Source organism: Lynx rufus, unplaced genomic scaffold (assembly GCF_022079265.1).
Source record: "Lynx rufus isolate CCGP_SWC_20201006 ecotype Redwood Valley unplaced genomic scaffold, mLynRuf1.p SCAF_4, whole genome shotgun sequence".
In the NCBI taxonomy this organism is placed as follows: Eukaryota; Metazoa; Chordata; class Mammalia; order Carnivora; family Felidae; genus Lynx; species Lynx rufus.
Window position 1 is genome coordinate 112,277,277 of NW_025814856.1, and position 21,475 is coordinate 112,298,751.

General features: G+C 34.0%; 1 protein-coding gene across 1 annotated transcript in view; it reads left to right on the forward strand.

Moving 5' to 3' along the window:
* The window catches only part of HDAC9 (histone deacetylase 9), a 742,193-nt gene that overhangs the window by 666,530 nt on the left and 54,188 nt on the right, over positions 1-21,475 (forward strand). Inside the window, exon 23 of the mRNA XM_047094862.1 lies at positions 867-1,000. Coding sequence (XP_046950818.1) covers positions 867-1,000 — 134 coding nt within the window. The remainder of the gene's footprint in view (positions 1-866; positions 1,001-21,475) is intronic.

Sequence of the window (21,475 nt, forward strand, 5' to 3'; positions counted from 1 at the left end):
ATCTGTCATCAGGAGATTGGGTAAATGAATTCTTGTATACGCATAATATGACCTACTCGACAGGAAAGAGTTATAGCTACATTTGTCAACAGAGATGAGCTAACAAGATATTGTATGAAAAGAGCAAGTTGTGAAAATAGAAAACCACTTTTATAAAGTAAAAAAAAAACAAAAAAAGCAAAAGCATTATCACCACAAATTCATGGTCCTGATTTCCCAGAAGAAGAGGAGGGATGTTAATACAATACACAAGAAGCTTCAAAAGTATTATTAACATTATTTTCCTTAAACTAGAAAGTGAGTGAACAGATGTTTTGCACATCGTTATACTTTATAATAGAGATGTTATTTTTTTTAATTTATTAACTATGTAATCAAATTAGTTGATTAATCATAATCAAAGGGATGTCTATAAAAATCTAACATAGTTAATTTGAGGTGATATGAAAAAATTTCCTTTTATATAATAAAGTAAAAGCAGATGATGGAAACAATAAACAAAAGTCCAGCAAATGAGATTATTGACCTTATTTACACTTGCCAAATGCTATTCAAATTTTTTATACAGGTACATATAGAATGTGTTGTGAAAGGCAGTACTGTGCACTGGTGAGCAACCAGACTGATTGCTGTAAATTTTGGTTGTGGTACTTCTTAGCTGTGGGATCTTGGATTTTGGTTCCCTCATATATAAAATATAGATAATAATAGCACGTAATTTATCAAATTATTATAAGTATTAAATGAGTTAGTCCATGGAAAGTGCTGAGAAAGGAGACACACAGAATAAATGCTCAATCAATATTAGATTCTAGTAATATTCTCTTTTGATTTAATACTCTGAAATGTTGTTTGTGTTATGGTAGGCTTTGGTCATTTGACGAAGCAATTGATGACATTGGCTGATGGACATGTGGTGTTGGCTCTAGAAGGAGGACATGATCTCACAGCCATCTGCGATGCCTCAGAAGCCTGTGTAAATGCCCTTCTAGGAAATGAGGTAAAAATCATTAAAACTATAGTAGGGTAGGGGTAAAGGACTAGGAAATCATGCATACATAATTTTAATTTTTTTTAATCTCATGTAATCAGAAAGTGCAATGTTGCTCTTACAATTTTAAGAAAGAAGGTAAGCTTTCAGAAGTTTACATGTACTCTTGTTATATGGTATAATTTTTGTCCAGTTAATCCATGTAGCCCTTCCCTCAATCAGGTTATTTGCAAGCTTAATAAATAAGTAAAAAATAGGGATGCCTGAGTGGCTCAGTCGGTTGAGCGTCCAACTTCGGCTCAGGTCGTGATCTCATGGTTTGTGGGTTTGAGCCCCACATTGGGCTCTGTGCTGACAGCCCAGAGCCTGGAGCTATTTTGGGTTCTGTGTCTCCCTCTCTGCCCCTCCCCCACTCATGCTCTGTCTGTCTCTGTCTCTCTCTCTCTCTCTCTCTCTCAAAAATAAATAAACATTAAAAAAATTTTTTATAGCTACAAATAACCCTTGGGAAGAGAAATGCTTTGTATACTGACACAACTAAATACGCAGTGAAACACTGAAAAAGAAATAAAGAAAATTTCTCTTGAAATTTTCCATAGGATTGTGTCAGTTCAAGTGAGAAAATAAAGCTTCTTAAAAATTTTTCAGCTTTATTGAGATATAATTAGCAAACAAAACTGTAATACATTTAAAGTATACAGTGTGGGGGCACCTGGGTGGCTCAGTCGGTTGGGCGTCCGACTTCACCTCAGGTCACGATCTTGCGGTCCGTGAGTTCGAGCCCCGCATCGGGCTCTGGGCTAATGGCTCAGAGCCTGGAACCTGTTTCGGATTCTGTGTCTCCCTCTCTCTCTGCCCCTCCCCCGTTCATGCTCTGTCTCTGTCTCTCTCAAAAATAAATAAACATTAAAAAAAAATTAAAAGGCAAGTACTATTACTTCAAAAAAAAATAAAGTATACAGTGTGATGATTTGATATATGTATACATTATGAAATGATTCCCTCCATGAAATTTAGCACATTCATTACCTCACATACTTACTTTCTGGTTTTGTTTGTTTGGTGAGAACACTGAAGTTCTACTTTCTTAACAAATTTTAATTATATAATACATTATTATGAACTATAGTCATCATCTAATACATTGGATCCTCATTCCTTATTCATTTTGTAACTGAAAGTTTAAAACCATTTACTAAACTCTCCCTGTTCTCCCCATCCCTCTGGCCCCTGGCAACCACTATTCTCTGACTCTATGAGTTCAACTACTGTTTTTTTTTTGGCGGGGGGGGGGAGGGGAGGTCTACATAAGTGATACCATACGATATTTTTTTCTATGTCCAATTTATTTCACCTAGTATAATGCCCTCCAGTTTTAACCATGTTGTCAAAAATGACAAATTATCTTCTTTTTAAAAAATTAAATAATATTCTATCATATGCAGATATAAATGCCACATTTTTCCACTTATCTGTTGATGGACATTTAGGTTGTTTTTGTACCTTGACTATCATAAATAATTCTGCAGTAAACGTTGGAGTACAGATATCTCTTCAAGGTAGTGATTTTGTTTCCTTTGGTTGTATATCCAGAAGTGAGTTTGCTGGATCATGCGGTAGTTTTAGTTTCTTGAGGAATCTCCTACTGTTTTCCATAGTGGCTATACATCGTACCTTCCCAAAAACAGTGCGCAAAGCTTACCTGCTCTCCACATCCTCACCAGCATTTATCTCTTTTCTTTTTGTTAATGCATGAGGTAATATCTCATTGTGGTTTTGACTCGCATTTTCCTGATGATTAGTGATATTGAGCACCTCTTCATATACATGTTGGCCATTTATTTTATATGTCTTCTTTGGAAAAAACATCTAATTAGATCCTCTGCCCATTTTAATTGATTTATTTGGGGTTTTGCCTTTGTTTTTTGTTTTTTGGGTTTTTTTGCTATTGACTTGTATGAGTTCTTTGTATATTTTAGATATTAACCTCTTATTGGACACATGGTTTGCAAATATTTTCTCCCATTCCATAGGTTACCTTTTCATTTTATTTACCCTTGCTGGGCAAAAGCTTTTAAGCTTGGTGTAGTCACACCATCTGTTTGTTTGTTCATTGGCTTCCTTTTGTTGCCTTTACTTTTGGTGTCAGATCCAAAAAAAACATTACCAAGGCCAATGTCAAGGAGATTATCCCCTAAGTTTTCCCCTAAGAGTTTATGGCTTCAAATCTTGCATTTAAGTTTTTAATCCATTTTAAATTTATTTTTGTGTATGATATAAGATAGGGGTCCAGTTTTACTCTTCTGTGTATGGCTCTTCAGTTTTACCAATACCATATATTGAAGAGACTGTTCCTTCCCCATTGTATGTTCCCAGATATTTAGTTACAGATTAATTTACCACATGTGCATGAGTTTACTTTGGGCCCTCTCTTTTGTTCCATTAATCTGTGTATCTGTTTCTAATGCTAGTAGCATTGATTACTTACAGTATACTCGAAATCAAGAAGTATAGTGACTCCAGCATTATTATTCTTTCTCAAGATTTCTTCATCTCTCTGGGGTCTTTGTGATTTCATATGAGTTTTAGGATTGTTTTTTCTATTATTGTAAAAAATGCCTTTTGATAAGGGTTTCATTGAATCCATAGATTGCTTTGAGCAATATGAACATTTTAATAATATTAACTCTTATCCATGAGCGTGGGATATCTTTCCATTTATTTGTGTCTTCTTCAATTTCTTTCATCAATATCTTACAGTTTTTGGTGTATAGACCTTTCCTTGGATACATTTATCTCTGAGTGTTTTATTGTTTGTGATGCCATTGCAAATGGGATTGTTGTATTTCTTCTTCAGATAGTTCATTGTTAGTATATAAATCTGATTTTTTAATGTTGATTTGCATCCTGCAACTTTACTGAATTTATTAATTCTAATAGTTTTATGGTGGAATATTTAGGGTGTTCCATACATATTGTGTTATCTCTGAGTAGAGACAATTTTACTTCTTTTCCAATTTGGATGCCTTTTATTTCTTTTTCTTGCTTATTTGCTTTTACTATGTTGTAGATTGTAGTTACTATGTTGAATAAAAGTAGCAAAAGTGGGCATCCTTGTCTTTTCTTGATCTTAGAGTATGGTGTTAGCTGTGGGCTTGTTATATATACCATTTATTATGTTCAGGTATGCTCCTTCTATACTAAATTTGTTGAGCTTTTTTAATCATGAAAGGATGTTGAATTTTGTCAAATGCTTTCTATGAATGTATTGAGATGATCATATGACTTTTATCTTTCATTTTGTTAATGTAATGTATCACAATGTAATTTATCACAACCTATATAGATAGGTTGTCTGTTGCGATCTTCCTTTTTTTATTGATGTAATCATGTGTCACTATAAATATCCCTCTTAGAACTACTTTTGCTACATCCCATAAGTTTTGGTGTGTTGTGTTTCCATTTTCTTTTGTCTCAAGATTTTTTGAAATTTCTCTTTTGATTTCTTTGACCCATTGGTTGTTCAGGAGCATGTGGTTAAATTACCACATATTTGTGAATTTTCAATATACTTGGAATGCGGGATGATTTCAGTCTTTTAAAATTTGCTAAGACTGGTTTTATGGCCTAATACATGATTTGTCCTAGAGAATGTCCCATATGTGCTTGAGAAGAATGTATTTGCTGCTGCTATTGGATAAAATGTTTTGTATATGTCTGTTAGGTCCACATGGTCTAACACGTAAAGTCTATTGTTTCTATATTGGTTTTCTGTCTGGCTGATCTATCCATTATTGAGAGTGGGGTATTAAAGTCCCCTAATATCATTGTATTTTTGTCTGTGTCTTTCTTTACATCTGTTAATATGTGCTTTATAAGTTTACTTCTTCTATGTTGGGTGCATAAATATGACAATTGGTATATACTCTTGATGAATTGACCCCTTTGTCATCATATAATGACCTTCTTTTTCTCATGTTACAGTTTTTACCTTACAGTTGTTTTTGTTTTTGTTTTTGTTTTCTGATACAAGCAAACCTACCCCTGCTTTCTTCTCATTTTCATTGGCATGGAATATCTTCCTATCTCTTCATTTTCAATCTCTGTGTACTTAAAACTGAAGTGATTCTCTTGTAGGTAGCATATAGTTAGGTCTTATTTTGTATTTATTCAGCCACTCTGTGTTTTTTGATTAAAGAATTTAGTCCAATAAATTTAACTGCATAAATTTATGCAGGCTTCCTTTTGCCATCTTGTTTTTTCTGACAGTTTTGTAGTTCCTTTCTTCTTTTCATACTGTCTTTCTTCGTGAATTGATGACTTCCTGTAGTGGTATGTTTTAATTTCTCTTTCTTTCTCTTTTGCATACTTCCGTAGGCTTTTGCTTTGTCATTACCATGAGGCTTGCAAAAATCTTATATGTATAATTGTGTATTTTAAGCTGGTAACATCCTAACTCTAATGTATACAGAAACTCTACATTTTAAACTCGCCTCCCATGATTGTTTTTGATATCATAATTTATAGCTTTTTATATTGTGTATTCTTTAACAAGTTATTATAGTTATAGCTATTTTTAATACTTTTTTCTTTTAACCTTTACACTTGAGTTTTAAGTGATTTCCCTCTGTCATTATAATATTAGAGTATTCTGAATTTAATTATGTATTTGCCTGTATCAGTGAGTTTTATACTTTCATATATTTTTAGGTTACTAATTAGCATTCTTTCGTTTCAGCTTTGAAGAACTCAATTTAACATCTCTTATAAGGGCTATCTAGTGATGATGAATACTTCCGTTTTTTATTGTAAATTTGTATCTGTCCTTCAATTCTTTTTTTTTTTTTTCAACGTTTATTTATTTTTGGGACAGAGAGAGACAGAGCATGAACGGGCGAGGGGCAGAGAGAGAGGGAGACACAGAATCGGAAACAGGCTCCAGGCTCTGAGCCATCAGCCCAGAGCCCGACGCGGGGCTCGAACTCACGGACCGCGAGATCGTGACCTGGCTGAAGTCGGACGCTTAACCGACTGCGCCACCCAGGCGCCCCTGTCCTTCAATTCTTAATGACAGCTGTGTTGGGTAGAATATTTTTGATCAGCAGTTTTTTCTTACTGCAATTTGAATATATCGTCCAATTTCTTTCTGGTCATCAAGTATTGTGCTGAAAAATCCACTAATAATCTTAACGAGACTCCCTATCTGTGACAAGTTGCTTTTCTCTTGCTGTTTTTAAGAATCTCTCTTTGTTTTTAACTTTTGACAACTTTATGTGACTTGGTGTTGATCTCTTTACATCCATCTAATTTGATACTCTTGGGATTTCTATATTTGAATGTCTGTTTCTCTCCCCAGGATAGTTTTTAACCACTATTTCTTCAAACAAGCTTTCTGGCCATTTCTCTTCTCCTTATGGAACTCCTATAATGTATATGTCGATTTGCTTGATGGTGTTCCATAAGTCCTTTAAGCTATCTTTACTGTTTGCATTCTTTTTTTTTTCTTTTTGCTTTTTTGACTGGGTGAATTTCACTGCCCTATCTTTCAGTTCACTGATCTTTTCTTCCATTTGATCTAGTCTGCTCTTGAATATTTCTGTTGATCTTCTTTGATCACTTTGTTCATGTGTTGTTGTCCTCACTTCAATGACCATCTTCACAGCTGTTATTTTGAATATTCTGTGGGGTAAATCTTATCTCCTTTTCTTTTTTTTTTAAATTTTTTTTCCAACGTTTTTATTTATTTTTGGGACAGAGAGAGACAGAGCATGAACGGGGGAGGGGCAGAGAGAGAGGGAGACACAGAATTGGAAACAGGCTCCAGGCTCTGAGCCATCAGCCCAGAGCCCGACGCGGGGCTCGAACTCACGGACCGCGAGATCGTGACCTGGCTGAAGTCCGACGCTTAACCGACTGCGCCACCCAGGCGCCCCACTTATCTCCTTTTCATTAGGATCAGTTTCTCGAGTTTGTCTTCTTTTGTTTATAATATATTCCCCTGTTTCTTCCTTTTCTTTAACTCTCTTTGTTGGTTTCTGCACATGAGGTAAAACGTCCACCTCTCCTAGTCTTGACAGAATGGCCTCTTGTAGGAGATGAACTTCATCAATCAGCTCAGCCCAAGCTCCTTGTTACTTCTTAAGCCTTTGTGATTGTTCAAGCCACAGTCTTTGTTGTTAGTGGCTCCCCTTAGTTGACAATATGCCAAGATCTATCAGTGTCCCTAAGGTAAGGATCACAGTCAGCACCTACATTTAGGTTAAATAGAAGCTAGATCCATAGATAGCAGCTGGGAAATTGTGTAGTCAAACCCCTTCCAGGGAGACACTGTGAAATGAACATTTTTTTTTAATTTTTTTTTTCAACGTTTATTTATTTTTGGGACAGAGAGAGACAGAGCATGAACGGGGGAGGGGCAGAGAGAGAGGGAGACACAGAATCGGAAACAGGCTCCAGGCTCCGAGCCATCAGCCCAGAGCCCGACGCGGGGCTCGAACTCACGGACCGCAAGATCGTGACCTGGCTGAAGTCGGACGCTTAACCGACTGTGCCACCCAGGCGCCCCTGAAATGAACATTTTTGTCTGTTCTCTCTGTGCTGAGCCTGGGTGTATAGACATGGGGGTGGAGATGGGCAGTGCTCCTATGCCTATTTAAAAACTCCTTATTTGTTTGCTGTAGTCCCCAGGGACTCATGAACACAGGTACTCTTTGCTCTCAGAGCTACATGATTTAGGGGCCCATTATTTGGGTGAGAGCCATAAAAGTTGGGGTGCTAGATGTGTGAATAGACTCCTTCCAGAGAGATAATGGTTACTTGGTTTTATTGTTGGAGGGAACCAGAGGGAGAAGGCAGGAGAAATGCCTAACCAGCATTTTTAGGCTCTAGGGAGAATCACGGTCAGCACATTGATGTGTGCTAATTAGAAATCAGATTCCTCAGGCAGCAATTTATAAAGTGTGTGGTCAAGATATTTCCAAGAAAAATGGGGAGATGGGAGATTTTTTGCGCCCTCCCTCTGTGCTGAGCCTTGGGGTATAGCTCTTCTCCCACACCTAAGAAATGTTATTTGTTTGCCGTATCCTGTGGGACTCATAAACACAAGCCCTGTTGACATTCAGAGCTACATGTTTGGGGACCCCATTCTATAGGTGGGAGCCTTAAAAGTTGGGGTTTTGGATGTGTGGTCCAAACCACTTATTTCTCAGGAAAAGCTGGGAGTTGGGGGTTCCCTCCCAATTGTATGGTGCTGTGTTGGTCGTGGGGTTTATGGTGAAGGTGTATCTCAGTCTTTCCTACCCATTTGGATGGGGTATTTTCTCATTTGGTCAATGCATAGGAGTCATACAGCTAGTTTCTGGATTTCTCTCAGAGGGAATTGTTCCATGTACAGATGTACATTTGATGCATCCATGGAATGATGGGAAATTTAGGAGTCTCCTATATCACCATTTGGTCTGGAGTTTTAAAAACCTTGACAACCTTTTTCTGTTTATTTATGAATTCTCTAGGCTAAGAGATATTATTCCCATCTTAGAGATGGTGATAATGAGTCTCAAACAGGTTGGAGAAATCCTTTCAAAGTCATGCAGCTAGAATGCATTAGATCCAAATTTTGAACTTGAATTTGCATTGCCAAACATGATTTTTTTTCTTTCACATTATGTGACTAAATTGCAACATATTTTTCTGATTACTCTGTAGACATCAGATCACATTACATTTAGGTTCACTTTCAGATTATGGCAAACTTTTGAACTAATTAATTGCAAGTCAACAAATATTTCAGTTTATATATATTCCTTAATGTTACCAATTCTTTTTATTTATAGTGAATGTTTACAAGTGTTAAGACTGTTTTAGGTTTTACTTTCTTTCATGAACTTGCAATGTGACTACTTAAGAAATAAACATATACAAAATATTTTTTTAAATCTGTCATGTATATTACTTTTAACAGTAACTTAAGCTTTTGCCTGTAGTATTTATGAAGGGGAAAAAAGTATTTTCTCATCTGCCTGCTGAACATGCAAGTTTTATTGTCATCATTATCTTACAAGTCTGTAGTGCTTCACCTTGATTATTGTGCCATATTTATTGAGATAAATATGTACATTTTTTTTATTTTAAGGAAAATATGAGAAAGAAAGCTTGAGCACTCTTTAAGTCTTTTCTCTATTGTATAATTTTAGATAAGACAATAACCCAAAAGATGTAGCTATCTAATGATTAGTGTTCTTATTAGTAGATTGTTATTTCAGATCACACATAGTTCAGAGTGTCTAATATTTTCTAAATATTAGTCTTTCTGAGTTTCCTATGAACAAATAATGTCAAAAATAATGTTTGGGTGTTTATTGTATTAAAGGCTTATCAGTCAGTGTTGAGCTGCCCTATGCCTACCAGAAAACATATTTTGCATATTCACCTTTAGTCACAGCTTACTTATTTGATTTTAAATGTGGAAACATTTTAGAGAAGCAGACTGGTTTTAATATTTACATTATAAAGGCTTATGCCAGATGTGCAGAAAATCACAGTAGGTTGTGGATTGTGGCTCCATGGATGATTGACCTGCCTAGAAAGAAATGTTACCCAGTTGCAAAGCCAACTATTTTTCCAACTATGTGAAAGGAAATTATGGATTTCACTGGCTCTCTTTGAGCACATCCATTCAAATGAAATTCTGTTTCTTTGTGCTGGTAATCACTACACTTGGCCTACTTTATTCTTCCAAGGGAGGATTACCAATGAGAATGGAATAATTTTTTTTTTTTTTTGGTGGTCTCTTTCTTTAAGAGAGGACTCTGTTTCAGAACATATTGAAGTCCATTGTGTGGAGTTAAATGGTTGTGTTTTGTACCTTCCTTCCACTGCTAGACCTTTTGACCAGGATAGGATATCTTTGGTCATTTTATTATATGAGCTATCCCTAGAGATCAAATAGATTGTTTTCATATAGCAATTAGTGACACTAGAACAATGTCCCCTAATTTAAAGTTTGAGATTTATTCTCAAACTTTTCTATACCCTTTCTCTGCATTTTTAGAAAGACCAGGCTTAAGATCGAGGAAAGGATAAAAATGTCATTGGTCAATCTCAAACATGACCATATGGATGTATAGGTACTAAAAATTCCAGTAAACAATGACTGAAATGCTTTTTTTCAGCTATATTAACTCTTTAATCAGCTATAATATCTGGATGTCTTATAGTGAATTTGATTTAATTATTATAATACCTTAAATATTACCTTGTCTTTTTTCATTGGTTATTTTTAATTGCATAAGCACAATCTAAAATTTGTGTATTATGAGCTAAGGGAAAACAAATTTAAATAATCTGTGGTTTTCTGTACTTTTTCTATTGAGAATTCTTCAGAGTGTAAATGAAATTATAAATTTCCCACAAGATTCTTTAAGGGAAACAGATGGATTTGGTGTATTGAACTTTGAAAGGTAAATTTTGGTGTGTCATGTCTATCAGTATGCAGAGGAACAAAGCTTAGGGAAAGAAGGATTTTTTTTAATGAAAAATGGAAGAAAAATACATGTGTGTTGTGCATTATAATTCATTTGAAAAAAGGAAATGAAAACGTAATACTTGAAACAACTTAAGAAACAAAGAGTTCTTCTCACTTTCATTGACAATATAATTTATAATCCAAGGTCTGGCTTTCTATATATTTTTCAGTTCAGAGGTCATCATGACTAACAGCATGACTGCATTGAAGTTTTAGATTTCATTCTTTTAGAAAAAGCAATATATAATAAGGCATATTGCATGTACCTCACCATTTTGAAAAGTGCATACATGTAGTTTTCACAATGGTTTTACATAGTAAAGTCTAGGTAAGAAAATTTTTTAAAAAATCTTTCAGTTACCAATTATTGCAATTTCAAATCCCAATTTCCCTCCAAACTCCCTTTTCAAGTGATTAATAGGGCAATTATAACTTATTATCTGGGATTTCACTTTTACAAATAGCAAAATATAGTAAAGCTTGAGCTTAAAACATTGGCAGAACCTACTTTGGCTTCTCAACACTGAACATGAAATTGAACTCAAATTAGGAAGGTCAAGAAGGGCCTTTTTGAAGGACTCTGCACTTTGTCAGATGTATTTATTCATGTGCAGAGGATTAGAATTCATAAACATTTTGCCAGTTTTTTGAATGCTGTTTCTTTTCCTTGTTGTTCTTGGCCAAGCCATGTCAATACAGCAAAATGCTGCTTCGTATGACTTATTATCAGTAGAATAATATGTATTACATAACCCAAAGGAATTATAAAATCAGCAGGAACTCTTGGCCTGCATCTTAGTGTAAATATATAGATGGGTACCAAAAAACTTGATTTTTAAAAAATTAAGTTATCTGAGTGATGCAACCAAAATAGGTATTTTTCTTTTTAAATATTTTTATTATGAAAGTGATCTAATTAGCAAAATGTCTTTTAGCTATTCTTTAAAGAAATAGGCACAAGGTCAATCAAAATAATATACTATTGGATTAAAGCTAATTTGAGCATGGTACAGAAAATTCCTTGAGGCAACAGATTTTGAAGACCTACCAGAAGTCCATTTTTTTCTTTTTCTTGGCAAAGTTCAGAATTTAGACTTATCAATCCAATCAGTGTATGATGAATATTTTTTAACTTCAATGAAGCACTTAAAAACACTGGCTTGGGGTTTGCAAGAAACAGAAGTGACTATCTAAATGAGAAGAATCCGGTTGCTTGAAATGGCATCAGTGATCCTTATGAAAATAGTTACATCATTTTTAGAATTAGTAATAGAAACATCTGCGAGGTTCTCAGAGAAACTGATTTTGGTAGGTTCTCAGAGAAACTGATTTTGGTACTCTGCATTTGTGCTGGCTAGCAAACAATGGCACAGTTACTTTGAGGCCAGATTTGCCTACTGTTATGCAAAGCCAATTAACAGCACCCTGGGTTGCTTCCCCTGAAAGAAATTTCCCCAAAAGGTGAGAAAAGCTTAAGCCCTTGGCATTCCTATGGAATCTAAAACAAAAACATTGAAAAACTTCAGGCAGGTAAAAGAAAGGAGAGGACATATTGGAGGAAGAGCCTTGGGTAGTAAGTTGAAAACAGGGCCATTAAAAGGCCACCTGTCAAAACAGAATAAATGACAGTTTTAAGCTTGTTAGATTAAAAAAAAAAAAAAAAACAAATTGCTGTAGACATGGAAGCTGTTGGGATGATGCAACAGCCTCTGGTATTAAAGGTTCACCATTTATATTTGAGTCTATGGCAATTTTTTTCTTTCTTCTTTTTTAAAAATGTTTTCTTATTTGAGTACAGTTGACAAACAATGTTAACCTTAGTTGCAGGGGTGTAACATAGTGATTCAGCTTCTCTATATGTTATGCTGTGCTCACCACAAGTGGAGCTACTATCTGTCACCATAAAATGCTATCAAAGTATCAATTATAGCTTTTTTTAAAATCTCATTAACTCTTATTAAGGTTTGGCTTTTACTCCTTCCTTCCTCCATTCCTTTTTTCCTTCCTTTTTCCCTCCTCTTCTCTCTATCCCTTCTTCCCTCCCTCTCCCCTCTTCCCTCCCTTATTTCTTTTCTCTCTTTCCTTCTCTTTCTTTCCTTCCTTCCTTCCTTCCTTCCTTCCTTCTTTCCTTCCTTCCTTCCTTCCGTCCTTCCTTCCTTCCTCCCTTCCCTTCCCTTCCCTTCCCTTCCCTTCCCTTCCCTTCCCTTCCCTTTCCTTCCCTTCCCTTCCTGTCTTCCTCTCTCTCTCCTTTTCTTTTTCTCCTTTCTCTTCTTCTTCATAATAACTGCTGTCTCCTGTTGAGTAGGCTCAGCTGCTTTCATCTGACTTGGATTTCAGAAACAGTGACTACACTTAGTGGTTGTGTGTTTTCATAATCTTCCCAAGGTGACTTTTTGCTCTAAAGATGCTGAAAACGTCACTTGGACTGACTGTAGTAGGTGTTGACAACCACCCCTGAGGTGAACTTTTGAGATGGTATTGTGCAAGTTGGTCATCAGGGGTTTGTTTGCTTTAGATTTTGAATAAAGAAGTAGTGTTGCCATCTTTTCATCCTTCAGATTATGTATGACTGACTCCATTGGGGAATTGGTGTGAATCTGGCAAAGCCTGCAAGCTCTTAAATTGTTGGAATTCATGAGTAGAGAAAGGGAGAATTGAATACAGGGACGCTGTATGATAATACAGAACAATGTTTTTTCCATGGTTTTCTCTTAGATTATGAAACATATCCATGCTCTGAAAGGGAATGTATGAATAATCTAAAGAGAATAAAAATGTTTTGGAAAATAATATTTGAAGATACTTTCCATTGTAGATATCTTGCATTTCTTGTATTTACAAGGCTTATGAGAAATGGAGCCAAAGTGATAGGTGGATTTTTTTGTTTGTTTATCTTTTTTAGCAAATGCCAAATAAAGGAGAAGTTATCTGGATAATTCAAAACTCCATCGTGTACATCTCACATATTGTTTGTCTTTAGGCTTTTCAGAAGGTGTTAAAAGGAATGTGAGCTGGAAACCTAGATACTTCAGAGGGTTCTGATTACCAATAAAAGAGAGAAAGCATTTCTTTTCAGTGGTGAAACAAACATGTTATGGCATTCATTTATCTGCCCTTTCATTCATTAGTCTTTTATTGGACATATATTTTATTTCCAAAACTTCTAATACAAATAAAAGTAAAAGCAATACAAACAAAATACTTTGGGAATATAATATAGGACCCTTTGTTTTTAACTATGAGGATGGAGAAATATTTTAATAGATATTATAATAGATATTAACCTTTCTTGGACTTGAATAAAAATGAGATTTTGGCAAGCTAAAACCAAAGGAAAGGATTTATCTCTTGTAGTAAAAATACATAGATAAAGACATTAAGACTTCTTAGAATTGTGGGTGGTTCTGTTTTGGGTTTGTTTGTTTTGGGCACTGGAGAGGCTACTTTGAGTGGAATAAAAGTAAATAATGAGGCTGGATCAGTAGAATGGAATAAGATAAGGAACTGGAATTTCTGTGGAAAATATGGGAGAATTGAACTAATAAGCCCCATGCTGGGGGGTAAAATAATGACAGAACTGTGTATGATTTTTCAAGAAAGCATACTCTTATACAAGAAAAAAAAATCATTAAGGAGATAATCATTAGGAAGAGTTTTCCCCTGATTATCAATAAACAAAATAATAGTCTATCAGTGATATGTTAGAGCTGGCTTTCAGTGGCTTGTGAGAGCTAATTGTGTGTGTATCTCTACTCAATCCTGAGTTCAGTGACATCACACTGGTATCTTGAAATAGGCCTTGGTGGGAATATTTTCACCATGGAATTCAGCAAATGCTACAAATTACAGCTATTTCTGTTAAACATTTGCCAGCACACCACTGCTACATGATGTGAAGCAGGTCTTCTTAGCAGAAAATTGACATTTGGAAAAGAGTACAGTACAAATCGCTTTACTAAACAACAACAACAAAAATTTAAGGAAAAGCAGTTTAAAAACGTAAATTAAAGAAGAGAAAATTTTAAAAACACATGAGTAGGAAGAAAACTAAAGATCAAGGACAGTAAAACAGGAGGACTTACCAAGTATAACTATCAAATTTCAACTTATTTGAAAAACAGGGGCAAGGAAACAAGATTTTTGGCATGTAGAATGAACTAAGCCTTCTTTATAAAAATTAATGTCTAAACAGTGGACATTGTGTTAGGAAACTACACATAAAGCACTGAGAAAACTTGCTTTCAATGTTATTGAAACTTCATCTTAATACGTACCTTTAGGTACATAGTTTGAAATGTTTTCTCATTGTATCTATAACCTTATGTCAAGGCTTAAAAATATTGATAGTATAAATTATCCAACTAATTACATTCCTTATTCTTTCCAATAGACTACTATGCCTCCTTTTTACCTTTAAGTTCATTTTTAACTCTTTAGCTAGTTCTTGCTGTAGGTGTTTAAGTATACCATTAAGTCCAAATTTGCTGTGGTTAAGTGTCATAGAAACTGTGGGATACTATTCAGATATGACAGTGAATAGAGGCATCTGTTCATAGTCTTCCTTCTTCCATTCATTAGCTGATATATTTTGTCATGGTAGCTTGGGATGAAATTCAGTAAATAGTGCGATAACATCAGGAACAATCTCAGAATCTAGCCTTCTTGTCCCTTTTATTTTATTCAAGTAATCCTTTAATATTTCATGTGGGCTCCATGGCCATGACTGTACCCTTTGTTTCTTGGTTCTCCTGATACTCTCATAAGACTCGTTAGATTTATATCACTCCTCTTGGCCAGAGATGTTTCTTTATTGCTATGTGATGTCATCCACATGTAGGTAGGGTGCAGGCAGACTCAATCTGAATAATCTCAGTAATCTGTCAGTGTAGTAACTTGATTATCAATGGAATCCATCCTGATTGACTTTTTTTTTCAATCTTTTTGGTCAAAGATTTTAATGACTTCAAATCAATAAAGAGGATTATTTTGAGAATGACTCATGAATCACAATATGGATAAAATTATAACCAGATTTACTTAAGCAATCAAATTAAATATATACAACTAATTGAAGACATCTCCAAGACAATTATTTAAATGAAAGTTGAGTTTTAACTACCATTCCCTCCTCACTAGGGAATTGATAATAGTTCATCAACATGGAAGGTCAGATCTATATGGCAAACTGCTTCCCTTATTCTCTTGGTCTTGATCACTATATTCTTCCAAAGTTTCACAATATTTTTCATCCTGACACTGAACCCTTTCTAATTTTTTTCTGTGTTGCTTTGCATGTTACAGTGGGTCTTTCAGTCCCTTTGTAGGTAAATTTGTAGCCTGTATCTAAGAATATAAATTATTTTTCCTGAAATACCTACAATCTCACCTTTTTACTTAAATGCAAGATAATATGTAGAAAAAATATGGAGTTAACAAACAGATTTATTCCCCTATTCTTTTATGTCAGAAAACATATTGTCTTTTTAAAATGTTTTTTGATTGTAAAATACAATATTCAGAAAACTGTATAAGGTATGAATGCACAACTCAATGAAATACCACTAATCAAGCACATATATCACCACCAACCGAGTGAAGAAATAAAATAATGTCAGCACTTCAATAGACCCCATATTTTTCTTTTCCAATTAGTACTCCCCTTCTCAACACAAGATTTTAATTTACCAGTTTTTTAACTTTATATAAATTAAATCATACAATATCTATCTCTTTGTATATAACTTCTTTTGCTCAATACATGTTTATGAGATTCATTCATGTTATTGCAGCTAGCTATAGTTCATTCATTTGCATTATTATGTAGTATTATTACACTTCATAAAAGGAATATCTAAGAAAATGCCACACTTTACTTATTCTGGTTTTAATGACTATAGAGAATTTTTCCAGTTTGGGAGCCATTATGTACAATGCTATGATGGACTTTATATATATATTTATATTTATATTTATATATGTTTCTTGGTGCATTTCTTTACACATTTCTGTTGACTATATATCTAAAAGTGGTACTGCTGGGTTGTGGGATTTGTATGTGTTTAGTCTTTGTAGATAATAACAAACTTTTCCAGAGTGGTTGTCACAATTCATATTTACCAACAGCATATGACTGTTTCGATTGTTTTACGTACTTCCAGCATTTGGTATTGTCAGTCTTTTAAAATTGTTAGACATTCTGTTGTATGTGTAATAGTTTATCGTCATGGTTTTGTCTTGCCAAAATACTAATGAAGTAAAGCAGATCTCCATCTACTTTTTGATTATGTGTATATTCTGTTTTTGAAGTACCTTTTGTCCACTTTCAGACTGTCATTTTTCTTACTGATTTGAGCAGTTGTTTATGGATTCTACTGTTGGTTTCATGTGGTGAAATACCTTGTCTATTTACCCTTGTAATTGTGCCCTTTGAAAAATAAAAATAATTTTTAATGTATAATCTGTCATTTCCTTTATGGTTAGCTCTTTTGTATTCTTTCAAAGTTTTCTTTGTGTATAGCCAAAGCTGTGTAAATACTCTCCTTTTTCTTTCCTTAAAGCTTTATTTTTGACTTCAACATTTAGCTGCATAGTCCATCGGGAATTGAACGTCTATATAGCACGAAGTAGAAGTTAAATTTTTGTATGTGTGTGTGTTTTTAATGTGAATTAAAAGTTGATCCTGCACCGTTTATTGAAAAGACCATCTATTCCTTATGGCTGAGCATTAGTATCTTTGTCTGTGTATTCATAGAGATGCTATTGTATTCCATAGGTCTGTTTGTCTATCCTTTTGACAGTACTATACTGCCTTCACTACTATAGTTTCATAAGAAATCTTGATATCTGGTAGAACAAATCTCACATTTATTTTTTGTCTTCAACACAGTCGTGGCTACATTTGCCCCTTCTGTGTTTTTATATAAAATTTTAGAATCAGCTTGTGCAGTTCCACAAAAGACATAAATGGATTTCGTTTGCCAATAAGAACAAAAGATTACCACATTATAATTAAAAAGTGCTGTTTAAAAAGGAACACTTGTTATAATATAATAATAAAGTTTAAATATAAAAAGAAAAATTAAACTACAGAAATTAACTGAAATAAAGCTTATGTGGCTATATTAATATCAGGTAAAGTGGACTTTAAGACAAAAAAATGAAGTAGAGATAGAGATGCTTCATGGTAGTAAAATATTCTATTAACTGAGAAGATGAAACAATTCAAAAGTAATGTATCTAACAATTCAGGTTCAAAACATATCAGGCAAAAATTGAAAAAAGCAAATGGAAAAATAATCAAAACCAGAATCATAATGACATTTTAATAAACTTCTCTGAAACTGATTGAGAAAGAAGATAATAAAAGAGGGTGTTATGTAGATTTAAATGCTTTCATAAACTTGCCCTAATTGAAATATATATAATAGGCCATACCCAATAATTGCAGAAAATCATTCTTTTCAAGGACACTTGTAATGTTTTCAAGAACAAACCATATTTGGGGACATAAAGCAAATTTCAATAAATTTCAATTGAATTCATATAGACTATAACTTCTTACCATAGTGAAATTAAACCAGAATCAATATTACATAATACAAACAAATGGAAACACAATCCATGGTTATGGATTAGAAGACCTGATATTGTTAAAATGTTCATACTTCCCAAAGTGATCAGCATATTCAGTGCAATCCATATCAAAATCCCAATGGCATATGTTACAGGAATAGAAAAAAAATAAATCATATGAAACCACAACAGACCATAAATAAACAAATCAGTCGTAAAAAAGAAGAACAAAGCTGGAGTCTTCACACCTCCTGATTTCAAAATAGATTACACAGGTTGGTAATTAAAATAGTACGGCAATGCCATAAAGGTAGACTTGGAGACCAAGAGAAAGCACATAAATAAATCTACACACCTACATGGTTAACTGATTCATACATATACGGTCCCAAGAATACATATTGGAGAAAGAGTAATCTCTTGAACAAATGGTGGGAAAACTGGTATGTATTTATAAAAGAATGAAACTGGACCCTTATCTCATATACAAAAATAAACTCAAAATGTATTAAGATTTGAATGTAAAACCCAAAACTGTAAAACTCCTAAAAGAAACCAGGGAAAGTTTCATGACTTTGGTCTTGGCAGTGATTTCCTGGATATGACACCAAAAGCACTGGCAACAAAACCGAGAATAAACAAGAGTATCAGATTAAAAAGCTGTACAGCAAAAGAAACAATCAACAGAGTGTAAAGGCAATCTATGGAATTGGAAAAAATATTTGCAAACCATATATCTGATAAGGCATCTAAAAAATATAAGAACTTTTAACACTATGGACTAAGGACTTGAACAGAAATTTCTCCAAAGAAGACATATACTGGCCACAAAGTATATGAAAAAATGTTAATGTCACTAATCATCAAGAAATGCAAGTCAAAACCACACGGAGATGTCACCTCACATCTGTCAGTATGACTATTATCAAAAATGGCACAAAGATGAGTGTTGGCAAGGACGTGGAGAAATTAGAACCCTTGCATGCTATTGGTGGGAATACAGAATGTTACAACTGCTCTAGAAAACAGTATACAGGGCCCTCAAAAAGTTAAATATAAAACTGCTGTATGATACAGCAAGATCAGGATCTTGAAGAGATAATAGCACTCCCACGATCATTGCAGCACTACTTACCAAGGACAAGATGTGGACACAAGCTAAATGTTTACTGAAAGATGAATGAATAAGAAAATATGGTAAATACATATTATGGAATACTATACAGCCTTTAAAAGGAAAGAAATTTTGCAATATGTGAAACATGAATGAATCTTGAAGACATTACGCTAAGTGGAACAGTCCATTCGCAGAAAGACACATACTGCATGATTCCACTTACGTGAGGTATCTAGAATAATCGGATTCATAGACTGAGAGGGTGAATGGCGGTTGTCAGGAGTTGGAGGGAAAGATAAATGAGAGTTAGTAATCAATGAGTATAAAGTTTAAGTCAAGCAAGATCAATAAGCTCTGGTGATCTGCTCTATGTCATTATTCCTGGAGTCAACAATAATGTATTATACACTTAATTTTTTAAGTGGTTGGAATTTGTGTTAAGTGTTCTTACTACAGTAAAATAAAAGTAAGATACCAATGATGTAAAATAAAATGAAGTATAAAAACAAAACCAAAAAAAAATTTAGTTATGTAATTTGAAATAAAAAAACTAATTGGAAAAACTCATTTATTTGGAGATTTCAAAGTACAATATCTCATGTGCCAAAGAAATCACAGTGAGTATTAGAAAATATTTTGAGTTGAATGATTATGAAAATATGAAATACTAAAATTTGTGTCATGTATATAAAGGTGAATTTGGGGAAAATGTAAAGCTTTTAAATGTGTATATTAGAATAGAAGAAACTTTAAAATTAAAGATAGAAGTATAGAACTAAAGCAATTAGAAAATCAAAGCATGAATTAAACATGAAGTAAGCAAAAGATATGTATAGAGAAGAAATAATGAAATACAAAACAAATATATAATGTATAAGATATTCAAAACTCAAAGTTTAGGGGGCACCTGGCCGGCTCGGTTGGTTAAGCGTCCTACTTTGGCTCAAGTCATGATCTTACAGACTGTGAGTTTGAGCAGGCTCTGTGCTCACATGTCATAGTCTGCAGCTTGCTTCAGATTCTGTTGTCTCCCTCTCTGTCTGCCCCTCCCCCCTCTCACACTCTGTCTCTCTCTCTCTCTCAAAAAAAAATGAATATTAAACAAATTTTTTAAAAGGAAAAAAAAGTCAAAGTTTAGTTCTTTGAAACAATTAACAGAATTGATAGAAATCTAGCAAGACAGACAGAGAAAAGTTATGCATTACCAGTACTTGAAATGAAAAAGTAGACTTACCACAGATTCTAATGTGTGGGTTACAAAAGAATATTTAAAAAAATGTTTATGTAAAACAATTGAAATTTTATTTGAAATGGGAAATTTCTTATAAAAATATAACCTTGAGAAAACTGAATCAAGAAGACCAAAAATTTGAATGATAATATAATAATTTACAAAACTGAATCTTTTTGTAATGCTTTTATTTATTTTTGAGAGAGAGAGAGAGAGAGACAGAGCACAAGCAGGGGAGGGGCAGAAAAAGGAGACACAGATCCAAAACAGGCTATAGGTTCTGAGCTGTCAGCACAGCCCAACAGGGGGGGCTTGAACTTGTGAGCCAGGAGATCATGACCTGAGCTGAAGTCAGATGCTTAACCAACTGAGCCACCCAGGTGCCCTCAAAATTGAATCTTTAAAGCCAAATTTACCAAGAGAAAGTACCATGGTGAACCCATATGGCTTCACCAGTGAATTCTACTTAATTTACACTGTTTCAGAGTAAGGGGGTAGGAGTAAGAACACAGCTAATTATTTGAGACCAGTATAATATGATACCCTAAACTTGAACAAACATTATAAGAAAGGAATATTATAGGAAAATTCTGCTCATAAGCATAAACAAAATTATAGCCATTCTTCAATATCTTAAAACCCCATAACAAAATTATGTTTAAGCCAGGAACATAACATAGTAACATTCCAAAATAAGTAATTATAATTCACCATATTAAGAGAATGATAAAGAAACATAACCATTTCAATAGATGCTAAAAAATCAGTTGATAAATTAAACACCCAATTATGACGTTTGATGAACTAGGAATAAAAGGAAAATTTATTAACTTGATAAAGGATATTTATAAACATTCTGTAGTTAGCATCAGATTTAAGGGTGAAATATGGGAATTTTTCTTTGAAATCAAAAACAAGGAAAAGATGCTCACTGTTACTGCTTCATTTTAACATTGCATTGGTGGTCCTAGACTGTGTAATAGGGTATGAAAAAGAAACAAAAAATAAAGTTTAAAGATAAATAAACAGATGTCTCATTAT